At 33.8% G+C, this 20513-nt stretch overlaps 1 protein-coding gene across 1 annotated transcript in view; it reads left to right on the top strand.

Annotated features, from left to right (window-relative positions):
• The window catches only part of CSMD1 (CUB and Sushi multiple domains 1), a 1041152-nt gene that overhangs the window by 902796 nt on the left and 117843 nt on the right, over nucleotides 1–20513 (top strand). The window contains 4 exon segments of the mRNA XM_079329059.1: nucleotides 7800–7918; nucleotides 12957–13026; nucleotides 14625–14741; nucleotides 18674–18883. Coding sequence (XP_079185185.1) covers nucleotides 7800–7918; nucleotides 12957–13026; nucleotides 14625–14741; nucleotides 18674–18883 — 516 coding nt within the window.

The following is a 20513-nucleotide window of genomic DNA, read 5'->3' as shown; positions in this document are numbered from 1 at the left end:
TGATACTTAATGGTTTTCAGTTCTTGTTCAAAAAAATTTAAAAAATTAACAAGTGCTTAGAGAACAACAATTGGTGGGCACAATTTTTATTTCATTTCCAAGCTGGTCATTTTGCTCCTACAATTTTTTTAAATACAATTTTGGTGGCTTTTCCATGGCCCTAACTGAATTTTAATAATGATCTTATTGGAAGTATTTAATTTATAGTTACTCTTATTTATGTATTTGAATAATGCTTCTGTAAATCAAAATGTCCTTATGTATATTTCCTGCTCTTTTGTGGAATGCAAATGTATTTGTTTATGAAGGGTTTTCTTTGAGTAATCAATTGCTGTTAGCCAATTGACAATAAAAATCCACAGTTGTTCTGATTTTTCATCAGATTTCTAGGAAACTCACAGAAATTATGGCATATTCTTATTTTAAAAAATAAAAACCCCAAACATGAAAATTCATGGCTATCTACATCCCTCATGGTAAAGAGCCTTAGAGTTCTTTCCTCTTGCTACCTGTATATCATTTCCAGTTAGCATTAGCTTAAATTGTACACACTCATGAGAATACACTGTCATAAGGTTTTAGATAAAGGTATTTAGGAAAAAATAACCAAAAAAAAAAACTATCTGACTTTGAAATTGTGAAAGCTATAGTAATTTTCATAAGGCAAAAATTTTGAAAACCCTTTTTTAAAATTTCACCTTGTATTGGTTATTTTTTTTTTCTTCCTTGCAATTGAGAACCAGACTTGTCATTTGGCCCTAAAAAAGTTTAAATCATTTTGAGAAAATTGTTTAAGTAAACAAGCATTTTTTAAAATCTTTGAGGATGAATTGGATGGGACTTTGAGCAACCTGTTCTGGTGAAAGGTGTCCCTGCCGATGAAAAGGGGGTTAAAGTAGACAATCTTTAAGATCCCTTCCTACCTGAACCACTCTATGATTATGTGAAAATATTACCTGAGTAGGAAGTATAGAGAAAGTCGCTGTATACTCATTGTTCCTTGTGTAACAAGGACAATAAATTGTTAGAACCAAGAGCACTAAAACATATTCTAAGCAAACAGCCAGTGAATGTGTGTTAGTCCTGAAACAGTTAACTTCTTAAATATAAAATGAACACTTTATATATTGTGGTACCCAAAACTGCACACAGTACTCAAGGTGGGGCTATACCAGGGTGGAGTAGAGAAGGACAATCAACTCCTAAGCTATTAAAACATTTCTAAAGAAAGGCCAGGATGATGGTGAAGGGTTTGAGAGAGGGCTGTATGAGCAGCAGCTGAGGGCACTTGGTCTGTTCAGCCTGGAGGAGACTGAGGGGAGACCTCACTGCAGCTACAGCTTCTTGTGAGGGAAGAGGAGGGGCAGACCCTGATTTCTTCTTTCTGGTGAACAGTGACAGAATCCAACAGAACAGCCTGAAGATGTGCCAGGGGAGGGGTAGGTTAGGTATTAGAAAATGGCTCTTCACCCAGAAGGTGTTTGGGCACTGGAACAGGCTCCCCAGGGAAGTGATCACAGCACCAAGCCTGACAGTCTGAGAAGTGTTTGGGGAATTCTCTCAGACATATGATGTGACTCTTGGGGTGTTCTGTGCAGGGTCAAGAGCTGGATTTGATGATTCTTTTGGGTTCCTTCCAAATCAGCATATTCTCTGAGCCTGTGATATAATTACTTCTCTAGTGGGAAGACAATTCCCACTAAAAGGAATTAGAGTGAACACAATTAGCTTTCCAACTATAGATATTAACAGAAAAATATACATTCACAATAAGAAGCTGTTTAGCACATCAATTCCAAATTTGTAATTCAAATCCTACATTAGCAGACTACAGCAGGGATGGAATACACAAAGTGGACCCAGTAGTGTTTCATCCAGCTTTACCTTTTACATACAATACAAATTAGAGTAGTAGGTGAAAATGCTCTAAACTAACCATTCCAGTATTCTGTAGAACCCTGATGTCCTTATATAAAAAGTCTTCATTACAGCATTAGAAAGTGAGAATTATTTAGGAACATTCCCTTCATCCCTGAAGAAACTCCAAGGAGAAAGGTGCAACAAAGGAGAGTGTCCTTAAGTCACTACTACATTATTTACACACAATAAAAATTGCCTCTACAAATTGTACATCATATTTTAGAAGAAACATGTAAGTATTTCTACTTAAAAGATATTTCACCAGTGTAAATGCTATAAGCATGCCTGGATCACTATGTTAGGGAAAACTTTACTTCAGTAAAATATATCTAGGTTGCTAACACTTGATCACATATCTTATATTCCACACTGTATATTGTTTCAAAGTAGCTTCATAAAAATTCATAGCTTTATAAAAGCTTCAGCCACTGATGAAAGCTTATTCAAGTTGTAAATATTTGAAGATAATTTAAATATTTGAATAAGAACAATTTTATTTCTTTAAATATTTTCTTCCTTTTAACAATGTCTTTCTGTTGTCTTGTCCATTTACATTTTTTTTCTATGTATGTCTTTATTTTCATGGGAAGGATCTGAACAGTCTGCTCCTGCAAACCTGTCTTTGTCTAATCTAGGCAATACATAGGTTTCCTTTACAGCCTTCACAAACACAAAAATCATGCCGTGAATAATATAATTTTATCACTTACTTTAGGATGTTTTTGTGTTAGACATCAATAATGTGAAAGTTCATTTGCCAAGTTAAGTGGTCTACTGAATTTGTATGCTATGGTCAGATAGATGACTTAGATTTTTTTCCCTTTATTTCTTTATTGTTTGTGTTGCTCTTTCATGTGTTTGGGTTTCGGTTTTGTTTTGTTTTTCAAGTCAGATACATAAAATCAATTTCAAAGGAATAATTGGTCAGTGTCTTAGAAAAATGTCATTCTGGTCACAACATAATTGCAAGTTTTGTTGAGGGCTATGTGATGTTTCCTATTACTTCAGAAGGACTGTAGTTTTTTAAACTGGTTACAACAACCTATGGTTAACAGAGCAGTAAAATATGCATCAGGCTAATGAAGAAAAGATAAGAATTAGTCATTTAACTAATTCTTCATATGCATGTGCTAGAATAAATACCAAACCTAATTATTTTCACAACCACCAGCAAGTCCAATCAAAGAGTGCTTTGACGCATTCCTAATATGTACCACAGTAGGAAGAATAAATATCTCTGTTAATTGATTGAATTCTTTTTAATCTAATGAATGAAGGAACTATCAACTATCTAAATGGTGTGTTTTAGAAATGTGACTGTTTAATTCCATTGCATTTGTGGCCACTGATCTTTTAAGCTTGGTCTTAAAATCTCGTTTATTAATTCAGTGGTAGTTTAAATGTTTTCCTTAATATTCAAACAAATGAAAAAATAAAAAAATCTGGAAATATTAAGTGTTTGCTTACCATGCTGCTTGAACTTCTTGGTAAAGGTCATGTTTGTTTTAGTAAAAAACGGAATATATGCTGAATATTGATATCTAGGTTTAAGCCACAACTGTCTATATGTATGAATGTATGTGTGTATCTGTCTGTCTGTCTATCTATCTATCTCTCCACATTTAGGGATTGGAATTAAATTTTTCAGTAAAAAATTCTTGTTTTATGCAATCAGTATTTTAATAGTGTCATCCAGCTCTGTTATCTTGAATTAGGATATATGGCACAGGTCAGCATCACTCACTTTGTAAACTTTTAGCTTATTGCTATGCAGAGATGATCAAATACGTATGAGAACATAAGCTTACTTTTAACCAACATCTCTTTTTCTGAAGCATTCTATGTCTTATCAAGTGTTGAAGGTTCTTGGCAGCTGAAATAAAGGATTCACTGCTAAGGAGACTAGAGAACAATTTACTGTCTTTTGTAGTACTTCTCTATCATGAAGATATTTAATAAATTAAAATATAAAAATCTGACTAGCAGAGAAGAAAATAAATTCTTCCAAGTAGCATATTGTATTTTACAGATCCAGTTTAAGATCTTTCATGCAGTTTTATTTTTAATGTGGCTCTTCAGTGAAAGTCCTTTCCCCTCTGTTAAAGCAGGTGTGAATCATAAACATGCCATTTTTAATTTAGCAGGTCCTGATCCTGTCAGTATATCTGTACAACTTACTGGCTGTTGACAAGAATCTGACCTCTCAGCAGTAACTCATTGAGATAAAGACATTTTCTAGGCTAATGTCTGGAATATAAAGTTTTGAAATGGAAAGCTTGGATTTTAATATACGTCATCATCAAAATGGAAAAAAACAAGTCACTCCACCTTGTTGTTTGTAATATAATAAAGCATAATATATTTTCATTAGCTGCATAGGTGTGGGAGGAATTTAAAAAAAAAGCCTGGTGACTTTTGGTCCAGCTGTCATGACATTCTTGTGCTATCCAGTTCTCAGCTTTCTGAAATGGACACTAATGGGCATTCACATTGTCAGATATGCCAGCAAGGATTTTCTTTCTGCCAGCAATGGCAGTGATGTTTGGACACAATTTGAGGTAATTGTAGGCATGGATATAATTTTGTAAGTAAAGCCTGTTTGTCTTATGCCACAGCAGAGTCAAGAAAGTGTTTAGCAAACAGTAAGTGGAAGAAGGTCAGGGAGAGGGTTATCACTCTTGACATTGATGTGCTCTCATTTTGCACTGCATAGCAGAAGCTGGGCTCTGAAAAGCATGCACTTAAGAAATCCTTGCTCCTTTTTTGATTGCTTGGACTTGACATTTAACATGTTTTCCCTGTATTACTGACTGTTCACATACAACCTCGTTTAATAATGTATTTCAGAGTCTCTGAATATTTAAGTTTTCTAGTTTGTCCCCAGATACCAGAATTTGTTTGCTTTCTCTCAAGCATTCTTTTGATTTTTGGACTTGTTATAACTAAACCAATTTTTGAATTACACTGGGCTAGTACTATGGAATGATTAGAATTACAGAGATTTGAGGATTCAGAATAGTGTTTGATTCTGCTTTCAACTTTCTCTTGCTTTTGGGAAGGTAATATTGCTTCTTAATATCAGGTATATCAAAGAAAGTTGGGGTGTTTTATGACATTCTCATAGAATATTCTATAATATGTATCATCAGACCAAAATAGTAGTATATACAAAATGTCATGAAAAATATAAGCAGCTAATTTTATCTATTAAAGATACATAGTATGCTACAAAAGAAAGTTAGTTTGAAGCTTTTTGATTAATTAGTCTGTTTAAATTCTGTTTGCTTTTCAACCAGTGATGGAATGAGCTATATTAAAAGCACATTATTAGTATTGCTATGCAGCCATTGGTATAGCTGTTTCTGTAACTCAGAAAAATATGTAAAAGTAACTTTATTCATAGAGGCTCAAGCCTGCAGCCCTGTTACTCTCAACATACAGGAATGCTGAGTTCCAAATACAAATTTCTTGATGACAGGAAGTGAATCTCAAATTTATATTCACAGAATTCAGCAAGAGCATTGATATCTGTAAGCAATTTAGTCACTATTGTTTTGTTAGGTGTTTATTTATTTATTAGCAATGATCTTGGAGCACATCTTTTGAAATTTACTCAAGGGAATTTTGTGGACACAAATACATTTATGGTATTGTGGAATACAGACTAATTAACCAAAAGAATGATATTGGTTAACTAGCAGCAAAACCCAAACCATTGAAGTTAATGACTATATCTCCATGAGTATTTGGAACATTACAATTGCACACAGTGACCACACATGAGATTCCTGGTGGCCATGTGAAGTCAGCATATTATCTTTTGAAAGTTGATTGGAAGAATATTAAAATTTGTAAATTCTGTGACAGAAAAATCTGAAAATTTTAAAGGTACATTTAAATATTTTCCTCAATTATACATTCCAGTACAAAAAATAACTACTTCAGGGAGATCCCATTGTTTGCAACTATTAAATAACTTTTTATTTGCTAATTTCAAATTTTTTTGTTTGATACCTCTTGCATCATTTGTTATGAAGACTATACTTCATACCTTGAAGGTTTTCACTCAGAATTAGAATGACTTGTCATTATCTTCATTTCTGATAAAAGTGAAATATAGTAAACCAAAAGGGCACAGGGCAAACAAGGAACATTCAGGACCATAGAACTTAATTCCAGGAAAGAAAAAACAAAAAATGGCACAGCAATCTCAATTTCCTGTGAAAGTATAAAAGCTATTTCCAACTTCCATGTGCTTTATTAGGAAAAATATATTTGCTTCAGGTAAAACTTGAGCTGCAAAATACTGGAGCAGTGTGAAATTTTTATTTGTGCATTTAATATTTGTAAGCCATCTATATTTGAGTGATAAATATGCATACATAAAGGTTTATGGCATAAAGTTAAAACCATATCTGTATGAAAATGTGCGATTAACATTATCTGTAAGAAAATTGTATTTCCCTAGGAAGGCTAGAGTCTCAGTGAATAATATCAGATATTGTTTCATGAACTATCTGGAACAACTGACTCTAAAGTGTCCCGTATCAGAATAAAGTAAAATATAATATAATTTCTGTACTAAACACAGTCCATTTGCATGCACTGTTACTAAACAGGTTAGATTTCATAGAAAGACAGTGAAAGTATTAGACTTTTTTTTTTTTTTTTTTTTTTTTTTTTCCACACAGCTGAATCAAAGGATGCAGAGGATCACATTCAGTGAAGTATCATGTTTCTCTGCCCTTTACAGAATTTTGTGCTAATAATTCTCAAAATCTTTTCTCACACATTGTGAAAATAATTTAGATTCTGTTTTGGCTTCAACAGATCATATTTTCCTAGAACATAAAAACTACATGATAATGTTCCAGGAGTAATTTTGTCTAATAAATAAATATGTTAACAATCAAAATTGCATTTTAGACTGATTTTTGCCTTTCACAAAAGGTTTTTAACATTATAAGGGTATTGAGATTATGTTGTCAGACAATGAACTTACTTCTTTTGATGCTTATGTTTGCAATGAAAATCTTAAAAGCACAGAATTATTTAATCTAATCTCCAGTTTCTCACCTGTCTTGTTCCTTTGAAATATTTTTGCACAGGTGGAAAAGTTTAAATTTTCGAAGTGCTGACTAATGAACTCCTTAGATAGGCACACAAGGAAAAAAAAAGTGATATGCACTTGACAAAAGGCAGAAGTTTGCAATTTAGGCTGCCAAATTTAGAAACAAATTTGAGAAATTACTAATCACAGAAAATCTTTTGTTTTCTCGCACCTGGCTTAAAAATAATTAAGAACAGACCATCCAGTGACACCTATGCAGAGATTCAGTTTTGGGGTAAAAGTACTAAATTTCAATGTCTAAACATCTTTATAGGCTGTGGAATTGCCGAAAAATAAGGAACCACCAATAAATTCTGCTCATTTATTGTTTAAAAGAGAGAATATGCATAAAGTGTATTTCCTCTTTCTCTTTCCCCTTCCTTCACAGGGATAAGAAATAATTAAAAAAAACCCCATTAAAGCAAAACAATGAAACAAATAAATCCCAGGCTTTTTAACAAAATAAAAGCCCAATACTGCTTTGGAGACTATAAAACTGTGTAGTGTGTCATAGCAATGTGACCTAGAAACTAGTACAGTCACAGGACATAATCTTTGTGCTTCAGCCACACCGCTTGTATTCTGTAGAACAATTCTGAAAACTTTTATGTTTTGAACAAAATTTCAGTTTACTGTTGAAATGAATTTTTCATGCTTTCTTAAATACCCATAATTCTGTGAAAAGAATTCATTAAGGCAGAGAATATTTGTGAAGAACTGCTGTCCCCTTATCTGTGTTATTTCAATTTTTGTCTTATGTTTTTTCCAGCTGTAGGCCTTGCTGCCTGTCCAGAACCAGTAATTCCTAGCAATGGGATCAAATCAGGAGATAGATATATGGTGAATGATGTTTTGTCATTTCAGTGTGAGCCAGGATATACATTACAGGTATTTCTTTCTTTCTTTTTTTCTTTGAGTAATGCACTGTGGAATGATTGCAATAAAATGCCAAGAGACCTGCCCAAACCATATTCTAATGAAGAATCTATAGTGTGTACATAGAGATGTTGTAGGTAGAGCTTATGTGAGTGGTCCCAAATTGTAAAGCTACAAATGTATGGCATTTCTGGCCCTCAATAAATCTAGGCTGGCAAATCTTGTCTTAGATCAACATATCATTGAGCAGTAAAGGCCATCAAAATGGACATTGAAATAACATGGATAAAATTTTTTCTCTAGAAAATTGATATCATTCTGTATTATTCTCTGTGTTATTCTGTATTAGTCTCTGTTTCATCTTATCCCTTGTAGTTAGCATGTTAGTAAGAAAATGAGATGTTTGATAATATTTTTATGACATGGTCCTTTCAGAAGGACTATCTGTCATTAAAAGTTGACACCAAAATAGACTCAGACTTTCATTTAAAAGTTGCTATTGAGCCATTAACAGTTTTTTATTTCAAAGCAGCATGAAACTAAGTAAATGATGAAAGGACATATTTTGTATACTTATGTTGCTATAGCTGAGCAAAGATACAGGAACTGAAATTTCAACTTCAGCAGTATTTATCGTTGGATTGGAGGGCTGGAATACTTTTGGCCTAGGTGAAATATAACAGTGGTAATTATCACAAGCCAGAGACTATTTCTCACAGTTGGCATCCTGGCACTTTTTTAAAGATGAATTCAGAAGAAAAAAGTTAAGGAGGTAGATATATAAAGCACTGTGCATTTGCACTCAACCCCCATGTCGCTGCCTGTGGGGTCTCCTTATGCCTGAGCTCCCTCACACCAGGACATTTGGTGGTTTAGAGTCCGTGTTCTTCCCAGCCCGAGTGCTGAGGGAAAGGCAGAAGCTGTTTTCTGAGGTTTCCAAAGTTGTTAATTCTTTCTTACCTAAAGAATTCTTTCTCTGAGTTACAGAGGTCTATCTAGCACACTGCCCTGTCCTTGGGGCAGGATTTATCTTTTATACTATAATTATGTACCTAATGTTTATAATTGCTTTCCAGTACATAACCCCTTCTTTACACTGTCCAGTTTTCTCTCAAGCCAATCCAGTGGTGCCATTCTGGCCCAAAGATGGATGGCATGAAGAAGAAGAAAGAAAAGACATACCACATCCAAAATCCTCCATCTTAGTTTTAAACCCCTAATATAAGCATTTCTAAAAATTCACTTTTCTACCTCCTAACAATCTAATTTATAATCTATTTATTTTTGTAACTTGTAATTCTTCCTGCAATGACAGTAATTTTTCCCAGTGGCTTAAATCCAATCCACAGAGGTCCTGGGTACTGTGCCAAGGCCTCTGAGACCCCTGCCCAGGGGGTCTCAAGGCATCTAGGCAAGCCAGGGGAACACCCTGGACTCCCAGACCCACACACTTCCACTAGTATAAATGCAGCTTCTTTTAGGGCTTTTTTGTATGCATTGAGCTAAATTTAGCATTATTCATCTACAAAATCAGGACAGTCTATTTAAATACAAAATCTATCTGGAAGTCAATCTGCAATAAACTTGGTTACACAACAATAAATATAACTGTATTTTAAGAGCTGTTGGATTAAAATAATTTTTTTTTTTTTTTAGAAAGGTTCCTATTTTGAGTATTTATACAAAAGTTATGTACAATTCTTTATATATTTTTATTCAGTTCCATTTTATGGTGGAAGGATCAAGATCTGCTGGTAGGGCTGTTATATAATTGCTATTCATATAATTGCAAAGAAATGTTTGATTAGTGTCTGATTGCTGTGATCCAGGTCACTGCTTCTGAGCTGTTATGACTGAAATACATTTAGACAAACATCTGATTTATGGCTAGGTTTATAGCAGTGACCTGATAGGAAAAAAGTGTAAAACTAATGGTTTCCTATGGAGATGGAATAACATATAATACAACTAATGTAACATAAAAAGCAGCCATCTAATCTCAGTCAGTTGTTTCGTTGTGACATTAGAGATAAACATCCACACTCCTCCAAGGACTTTTTCATACTAAGATTTCATTTTAGAACAGGAACTTTACTCTCAAAGTATCATCCTTTGTCAGTGATATCAAAAGGTTAACACATGTATCATATTTTGAACTGCTTAGATTTACTTGTATTGCCCACTGTACTGCACACTTTTTTATCCCTGCCTTTTTCAACTAGAAAATGTTTCAATATTGCATATTGAAAAAGGCGATCATTGTTCTATTTTTAATTACGTGGATTAGAAATGGATACATGCTCAAGATACAGCATCATCAAATATTCTGTCCGTACTTAAAATAGTACTGGTGAAATATTGACCTGGAGTGATAACAGTAGGATATGAATACTTCAGGAGTGGTTGGAATAAGTACAGGAAACCTTTTGAAGATGCACATTGTTAGCCCTGGCTTGATGCTTTGGATCTACTCTTTGTTTACAAAAGAATCAGAATGTCAGTTCATAAATACTGTATTAATTTAACATAATGATGCATTTGTGAAGAAGAGATCTGCACACAAAAAAACCTCTCATCTGTATTAAAGGTAAATTTCAATACACTGTGTATATAATCACCACAAAACCATATTATGTCTTTTGTCTATATGGAGGTTTTATCTGTAGTGCTTTCATACTGCACCTTTTTCTATAGGGATTCTATTATTAAATGTTTTCTTAAAATTTCATAGCATATTGTTCCTTAACGATGTATATTCCAATTCTAAACCTCTTTTTCAATGCATCTAAAAATTTGATACTAACTCTGGAAGCTGACATATATAAAAAAACTACTTTCATGAGCTTGCTGAAAGTGTAAAACAAAGACTTTTGATATCCAAATTCAATAGAAAAAAGTTTTACTCTTAAAAATATTGATGAGAATTGCTTGAGAATGGTGTATGGACTCTGCTGTAAGAAAGTGCATATAAATCTATATATATAGCATATTACACAGACAAGATAAGTAAAAATGGGCCCAAATTAAAAAGAAATAATAATGAAAATAATGTTCTATGAGGAACAGTATGTTTGCCTTTCAACAAATATAGACCCAGCATAATTTTTCAAAATCTTTTTCTTTTTTTTCACTCTAGCTGTGAATTTATCCTGAATCTTTAGAGAACATATTCACAGCTAGCAATAACAATCAGCTGTGGTTTAGTTTATAATTGAGACTTACCAGAAAAGTCATAGAGCTTAAACTACTACCTGGAGATGCATAAGAAAGGTAATTGCTAGCTGTAGGATTAAGTGTCTCCCCACAGGAGGGAACTTTAAAAGACTGAAATCAGAGTGGGCTCTTGTTGGAAAGAGGCTTGAAGCTAGAGGAATCATTTAATTTTATTTTTCAAAAGATTCTTTTATAGTCTATTTTACGTTTTTTCTGGCTGTGGTAGTTAAATTACGGCTTCCCCCTTGACTCACATCACAGACATGCAATCACAGAAAATTAGAAAAAGAGAATAAAATAAAACAATGCAATCATGGATGACTAGAAAGAGGGAGTAAAGCAGGGAATGTTGCATTAATTAAATTATTCAAAAACTCATCAATTTTGCAAGTAACTAAGATGACACAGTAATTGCACATTTTTTCCTTTAAAAAGGTTGCTTTTAAGAAAAAATATCTTTATGGAATTATCAGTTTGGAGCATGTTTAGAAGAAAAAGACTAATTTATTTTTCATTATTTCAGTGAAAACTGATCCTTTTTTTTTTTTTTTTCCTTCCAAGTATATTTCTGGATGTATTTCAGTTTGGCTTTCAGAACATGATTGCCTAAGTATACTTAACTAAATGATTAATTAAAGGAGTTTTATTCCATGCAATTCTATATGAACTTTATTCAAGGTAGTGTGTAAACATTCCAAATTATGTGGAAGAAATGTCATCAAATGGATTTTCTTTTTCTGCAGTTTACCTATTCATTCTTTTTCTTATTTTTATGAGATTATGATTGCTATGTACAAATATAATTTAAATAAATCTTCATACTATATTGATAAGATGTACCTCCTTACTAAATTTTAGACTCATAGTACACTTGATAAAAATTAACTAGGGATGTTAAGTGACCTGCATGAGTTTGTATATCCAAATGATTAAAAGAGAATTAAACCTTGTTCTCAGTCCTGTGTCTCAGTCTTTACATCAGTTGCTCTCACTCCTGCCAGTTTATTCAACTTTCACATTTCAGCAGTTTCACTTGAGTTTCACAAAGGACAGAATTGAGGAAAAAAAACCCCAAATTTTTGTACTACTGTTAAGTTTCCAGTTTGAACTGTTCCTAGGGAAAGCAAAGATGGGAGCATTTTGGTCCTAGGCAGTCACCCTGAGGTATGTGTGATTAGACTGAGCAAGTTACAGCCATGTCTTGATTTGCTTCCTGCCCCCACATGAGTCCTGGTCCTTATGATTTCTCTTAAAAATGGGCAGAGCAGATTAAGCACAACAGCTAAATAAAGAGGCACTTGTATTTCTACAGCTGTCTGCCAAGACATTGCACGTGGGTCATGTTGTGAGCCCATGTGAGAGGTCAAGGCCTGCTGCTGTTTGTTGATGACAGCCTTGGCATGGTCCACATTGAATATCTGCAGCAAGTAGATGTGGAACAAACTCCTCTCTGTGTCCATACTACTCACACAGAGCAATGGCTGATTCACTCTGGATTGCAGTGTAAAAATCAACCACTATGCTTGCACTGCAGGTGGAATACACTGGAATTGAAACAGGCAGTGAACTCATCAGACCATACGAGTGCACACAGTGAGCAGATTCTGTCTTTTAGGAAATTGTCACATTACCAGAGGAAACCTGTTTTGGAATATTTATCCAATAGAAAAATAAGAACATAAATAAAATAGAGTTTCATTCATGTGATTATTGTGTAGTTGGCTAATATAAGAGTGTACACTGATTAGATTTTCCAGGAGGTCCTCTGCAGCCCTGTCTTTCAGGAAAGTCCCATAAATGAGTATGTTTCATCTGATGTTTTGCCCTTTCCAAACAGGGCCGTTCTCATATTTCTTGTATGCCAGGAACAGTTCGACGCTGGAACTATCCATCTCCTCTCTGCATTGGTATGGAAATTTGTTTTCAGTTTTCTGACAGTCAGTCACAAGAAACTCCTGACCTTGTCATGCCCATTGTTCCTCAACATAATTCTGCTTTAGTCAAAACTATTTTGAGTCTCCATTTGTATCTATGAAATATGGGGGGGGGGGGGGGAGGGGGGAAGGGGAAATTGTCTTTATATGGTTAAGTGCTATTTAAAAAATATTTGAGAGTAGCAAAGGATGAAACCCATATGTTAACCATTGTTTAGTTTGTTCTGAATACTCTGCTTTGAATCAGGCTGAATCTTCCTTATAAAGGAGAGGAAGTTAACAGATTCCTTTTGCTATGTGCTCAGCTTGGACAGTTTAGGAGCCAGGTGGGTCATACAGAGAGATACTTAGAAGATTTCCTAAAGAAACAGGCAGTGGAGAGCAGCTCTGAAGCCCAAGCTTTCAGGAGTGGTGGAATGAAAAGGAGTTTTAGGGGTCCAGAAAAGGCAGGTGCTTTCTGTCTAACAAGGCTGTTAAACAATGCTGAGTTGAAAAGTAAAGCTAAAAAGCATTTTCTTTTTAAATATACTTAGACCTTAGCCAAGCAGATCTAAGTTTTCTGTGTGTAGAAAATAATCTACAGTATTTTTTATTGATTAGACAAAATTTAAGATATGCTATATTTTGGTATGCTTGTTTCAAGAACATGCATGAAGTGAGGGGTGAGGAGCCTAGGTCCATCATAATGTATTGTCACTTTAGCTTTGAATTCTATTCTTTAGTGAAAGTTTTTAATTTCAGTATTCAATCAGCATAAGCTGTTCCTATTAGTTGCACATCTAAGAGGAATTCAAAATATTGAGATGATATTAAACAACATAATGCAAAATAATTTCAAAGATTCCTTGTCAAGTTGAGCCCATACAATATTTTGTATTGTCGACTTCTACAGAAGCAGTCACTTCTTATTGATATGAAAGCATTTTCAATCAGTTTTAGAAGTGGAAAATGTATTCAAGGAGAGGTGTTTTGGGCTTTGGGCACTTTTGTTGTTTCCTTTCTTTTTATGGTAACCTTGTGTTTCACCTTGCATACTAAACATAGTTCCTTTTTGCATACATTGAGCTCCTTGAATAATGAAATTGTGCTATCCTGTGAGCTAAAATACCCCTAAGAAAACAAATAAAAAAACCCCCTTAAAACATAACCCTCCCTCTTCCTTCCCCTCTAACACTTAAAATGTTGATTTGCTGCATCATGATTTGGGATCATAATTCAATGTATCTCCAGATTTCTTCCTCTGATTGCTAAACATATTTCAGCATAGCACCTGATATTTTTAACAGTAATTGCCAGGCTGAGACAATGTGCTGCCTGGCCTATGGGCAACTCCACATTTCTAGTTACACTATGGTGAACATATCATATGTCTTAAGTAAAGACTTTGCTCTAAATTGAATCCTTATTTTTTACTGTTTTATCTCCTGCATGAGGAGTGCTGTGATTATGATAAACTTCACTGCTTCTGGTCATAGGAACAAAATGAAAAGTCTGTTTTGAATTAAGCATATGTCAAATGCTAAGAAATAATACTAATAAAAGATACAATGACTTTCTTCTTTTTTTAATAGCTAAATGTGGCGGAACACTGACAAACATGGCTGGTGTGATCCTGAGCCCAGGTTTTCCTGGAAATTACCCTAGTAACTTAGATTGTACATGGAAAATTTTATTGCCTATTGGATATGGTAAGTAAACTTATATTGGAAGAGCAATTATTTGTAATCATCAGAATAAAAATATATATATCTATATGTATATAAATAAAAAATGATATTATTATAAATATTTTACTTCCAATATGAAGTAGGTTTTATCCAGTGAATGTATTATACATAATAATGCATGTACATATACACTTACATAATTTTTTGCTGTATTTGATATAAAAATGGTTGACAACTTTAAAATGTGTCTTTGCTAGAGCAACTTATTATTGTCAGCCTGTCCCAGAAACTCATTTCAAAGCAATGAGTTCTGTGGCATAAAGATGTATAGATGGAATAAATATTTTGACTTCTTAATTAACTAATACTCTTTTGTTCTCCAAGTGACTTTTTCAAAAGTATTTTATGTTCCATAAAAATAGAAAAAAACTTACTTCTGGAACTACAAATTTGGTTAAAAGCATTCTCAAACTGTATTCCAAATCCTAGATTACAGCTGACAATTTAGAATCTTTCTAGATTTACATTAAAACTATTATCATACAAAAAATATGTTCACAAATAAATAATAACTGTGTTGTAAAGGTAATCATAGATAGTAGGGAATCTGTAAGTTCATGTATGAAACACAGTCTTCTATCATTATCAGGACTGAAAGTAGAATAAGTTTTCTTGCTGTGAAACTTCATGTCCCATACTGTAAATGTGCCAATGTGCCAATGATCAACAAGACAATGAATTTAAAAAACTAATTACTAAATTTGCTATTCTTATCTGAGGAGGTTAGTTTATTTTCCATGTTCTTAATTTGCTTTCATAAGAGAGATTTTTGTAGTCAGTTGTACTGCTTTCACAGTATTTTACTAAGTTAATATGCAGAAATACTTTGCTGCTGTTTGGAATACTGTCCTTTATCAGTGAACACCTGGTAAAAATGATCCATCATATTTATGGATAGCCTTTATAACCTTAGATATCCTTATAGATGTAGGAGAAACATAGACAGAACATCCTTTGCTAGTTTGGACATTCTCCAGCTACATTTGCAATAAATATAAAGGATAAGCAATGTCATCCTTATTAGATTATTACAATACTGCCTTTGAAAAATAGTCGTTCATATGTCTCAGAATTGCTTTTTTCTTTAAGTTTTTCCATGTAGAAAATATTTAATTAATTAATTGCACAAGAGCATCTTGTATCCTGTTATTATTTCTTTCACTTATCTGAAAGTCTCTGGTGGTGGTAATTCTATAAATAGAAAAGATAAAAAGTGTTGTTTAGTAAGGGTTTTAAACCTAAAGTGTTCATAGTACTGATCTATCATTGCCCTCAAAATAATACAAAGGATGTTTTTTACCACTAATTCCTACAGTAATATTTTTCCCCAAGTATTTGTTAAATAATCCACATATAGTATCTTCATATCACGTTTAAAAACTGTAATTGATGTGACCTTTTACAAAGTACTTCAACTTGGATATTATTTTAATTAGAAGTATAAGCTTGTGTACTGAAAAGCTGTTTGTTTACATACATTCTATTGTATCAAAACAACTGTGTGCTTAAACAAAGTCTAAAAATAAAATTGTGGGAGCTAAATGTGTCCCAAAATATAGTGCTCTCTTCATTACATGAAAATATATCAGTCATGTAAAAGAAGACATTACTAAAATTTAAATATTTTAAAATATACAAATATATTTTCAAGTTAGTTGTTGTGATTTTAAGATGATCTTGGGTAGCTGTTAATTAATTAACATGTAAAAACAATTACATCAGCTTGAAATTTTCAGTATTCAGAGTACATTCAAGTGAGAGAGGAAATATTGTTGAGATTCAAGAAGGAAGTAGTATAATTATTTGACCAGATAATGATTTATTTTCTGTAGTTAGCAGTTTTATCCTATATTATTTTGTGAGAGAAATTGTTTACTGGAGAAAATTCTTCTTTGACATATCAAATTGACATTTTCAAATATTATAAACTTGGACTTAAGGCTTGAGGGGACACATACAGTGTGTTCTCTAATTGAAATTGGCATGTTTGAAACTACTTTTGGCAGTTTATTTATTTATTTTTAATTACCTTTAAACCTACTTTTATACTTTTAAAACATAAAGCTTTTCTATACTGAATATATACAACTAAACATAGAAATTCCTTCTCGGAAATTTAATTAGACTGATTCAGTTTTAAAGTAATCCGTGGCTCATCAGAGAATATTTCGTAACAATAGATTACTTTCATTCAAATAGCTAAACAATTTTTGGGCTTTCTATAAATATGTCAAATTTGATTATCTGCTTGTCACTTTCACAATTTAGGTATAACATTAAGTGGCTGCTCAATCTTTACCGTTTCTGTGGTGCTGATATCCAGTCTCTGTTGGGAATCACTAGCAACTGATACTGAAGTCAGGATATTTCCAGCTTGCTTGGTGTCCTACATCATCTCAGAGCCCGAGGGCATTGTAAAATTAGTGATTTAATTTAAGCCAAATCAAATATCATACCGAGATGGCTGATATTATAACTCTGATATGTTCAGGGTGTATCTCTTTACTGATAGCACTGTATTAAGTGTTCTTACTCAGCAGCTGAAATATTTGTTTCCATACCTCCCACTTAGCACAGGTCAGAGAATGTACTGGAACTAAAAATCTCGTATTTTTACAAATAAAATATCTGTAAAAATCTATTTTATAAATAAATTAGGTTTTTAAATAAACCGGGTTCTATAAAACCCAGCTTATTTGGTAGCTTATTTGATTCCTCTCGTAGGAAAAAACATATTTTGTATACCATTGATTCAATGTTAAACCACAGAGGTGAAGAAATCAGCTATAAAAAAAGGCTGAGTGAATTACCTAGGTAACTATAACCCTGATAATTAATCTATAATGTTCCCTCCTGGAATGAAGAATATATCTCTACTGCTAAGTAAGAATGTCAAGCAGAGCTCAGTATTGACTATTCACACTGCTTTGTTGGCTCATTCATTGATTCTGCTTTATTCTATTATAGCTGGTTCTTCATAGTCTGTCAGAGCAAAGCTAGGCCCAAAAACTGTGTTGCAAGTTACTTGCTACTAGGCTTCCAGACCAGAGATTCATCCCTCATTTCTCCTTTGATATGACACATATGCATAGTTTAAGACTCAATTTCAGGTCCTTCATCTACCAGAAGTAGTGCTAGAACTCCAAAACAACTCTTCCCATGAGATTATGCTTATATTTCTAACTGTTCAGCATGTTTGGAATGCTGAAAAGCTTTGTTCAAACACCTGATTCCTAGAGAGGGTTTGTGGTAAATTCTCTGAAGTCCCTGTCACCAATCTGCAGTTCAGTGCATCTTATAGGGCTGCAAGCAGGGTAAAACAGCTCCAGAGACACAATGGCCCAGAGACACAAATCTAGAAGGAAAAGGAGATAAATATAGGTGACTTGGGACAGGAAAAAGGAGGTAGAGTAGATAGGTGGAACTAGGTAAACTTCTGCCTCAGAAAGGTCACTCTGTTAGTACCATTAGTGGGTGCCTAGCTGATCCTGAGCCTCTATGAGAGGCCTTGTCCCAGCTACTGGGATGCACTTGGAATGGCAGAGTCCTGGCCACACCAGGATGGCCCAGCAGGATTTGTGATTTGCCCCTCCCTTGAGTCTCTCTGTTGATTGGTTTAGGAACATGGAAAATCCCTGGTGTTGACTTTGTGGCTTACTTTCATTTGTCTCTTCATGTGCTGTTATGATATTTATCAATAACCAAGAAAATTAGAAACTCCAACTCTTGTAATACTTAGCTGCTATTTCTTTAAGTTAATCATCCCACTTTGAATAGTGACTAAAAGAAAAGCATAGTGCCTGCAACAAATGTAATAATTTAATTATTATTTACATGCTTTGCTATTAGGCAGCATGAGTTATAAAATTTTTCTTCCTTTCTCAATGCTACAGGTGCACACATTCAGTTTCTGAATTTCTCCACTGAAGCAAATCATGATTTCCTTGAAATTCAGAATGGGCCTCACCACACCAGTTCTATGATCGGCCAGTTTAGTGGAGTGGAACTCCCATCACCCTTGCTGAGTACTACTCATGAAACACTTGTCCATTTTTATAGTGATCACTCAGAAAACAGGCAAGGATTTAAGCTGACATACCAAGGTAAGTATGAACTACTAAAATGGTCCTTATAGTTAGAGAGGAACAAAAAAAAATTAATTGTTTATTATTATTATTTTAGAAGATATGTTTGGTATATATTACATAGCATTTTAAAATCTGCAGATTTTTTTAATAAATAGGTTGGAATTTTTAAAGTTGAAATTATGTTGAGTTGGAATCTTTGTTCTATTGATGTAAAAGCCTTAGAAGAAGGTGATGTTATTTGCCAAAGGTCACATAGCTAATAACACTTTCCCTTCCATTCAGTTGTATTCATATTACTAATATTCACTGTCTTGTTTTTCCATTTCTATAAAACATGCAATGCATGCAATAATGCAATGGTATAAATTATTTTAAATTTTCAGGTGAAAAGTTTTATAATTTCCTATGTTACGTATTTGCAATCTAGACTCCCATAAAAATAACCAGGAAATGAAAAAACACCAGTTAATACATCCTGAATCCGTTTTCAAACACATATAATCAGTATTTAAAAATGTGAACTTTTTGTTGTCCTTTACTGTTGGCTTTTTTCTTCATCTTCATTGTTTGTTTGCTTGTTTGTTTTCCCATTAGTGACAACAAAACATCATTAGTTTGTGCATATTTCTGAACTGTTGAAATAGTCTTACTGCCAACATTTGAGCACCACAGGATGAACAGTTTAACAAAATGGAATGGCTGGTTTAATTTTCAGATATCTGTAAGGGTATTCACGCCACTTTATTCTAGGATCTTAATTTAATTTTGTGTTGGGGGTTAACACCAGTGAACATTTAAACACCACAAAGCTACTTACCTCCTTCCCACTCCAGTGGGATGGGGGAAGAGGAAAGGCATACTAAAAGCAAGAAAATTTGGATGCAAAGATAAAAATTATTGTTTAACATGTGAAGGATAAGGTGAAGAAGAGAGAAAAAAACCCAAAAGGGATGCAAAGGCAACCACTCACCACCTGATGCTCAGCCAAAGATGCCTAATGTCTCTAGTCCTCCTCTTTTCCCTTTTGTTGCTGAACATGACTTTATGTGGTATGGATGATCTCTTGTTATTTCAGGTCATCTGCCTGGTCATGTCCTCACCCACCCTGTTGTACATTCCCAATTTATTTACTGGTGGAGCATAGTGAGAAACAGAGATGACCTTGATGTTGTTCAGCAAAAGCCAGAACTGTGTTATCAGTATTCTTGTGGCCACAAACCAAAGACACAGCACCATATGAGCTTCTATGAAGACAGTGAATTCTGTGATTTCCAGACCCAGTATAGCATTTATTTGCATACACACACACATATATACATTTACAGTTAGGGCATGTCTATGGGGGTCAGTAGACAGTGAGGAATATTCTGAGCACCTGAATTAGGCTGATGGTCATAAAGCATGCCCACAAGGTAATCATGACTCTGTCATCTGTAGAATTTTATTCTATCACATAGTCTTACAAATATGGAATATTCTCACATCACAACTACCTAGTGTTAGTTTCCTCCTGAGCAGTCAAAAATAATAATGATTGTCAAGTTACAGAATGATAACTAAGTAAAATACAAAGCCATGTGCTACATTATCTATATATTCTCCAGTACTGTTCTATTTAGTGTGTTTTTCCTTGCCAAAACAAACT

Source organism: Erithacus rubecula (assembly GCF_903797595.1).
Source record: "Erithacus rubecula genome assembly, chromosome: 2".
Taxonomy (NCBI): domain Eukaryota; kingdom Metazoa; phylum Chordata; class Aves; order Passeriformes; family Muscicapidae; genus Erithacus; species Erithacus rubecula.
This window is presented reverse-complemented; position numbering and strand designations above follow the sequence as displayed.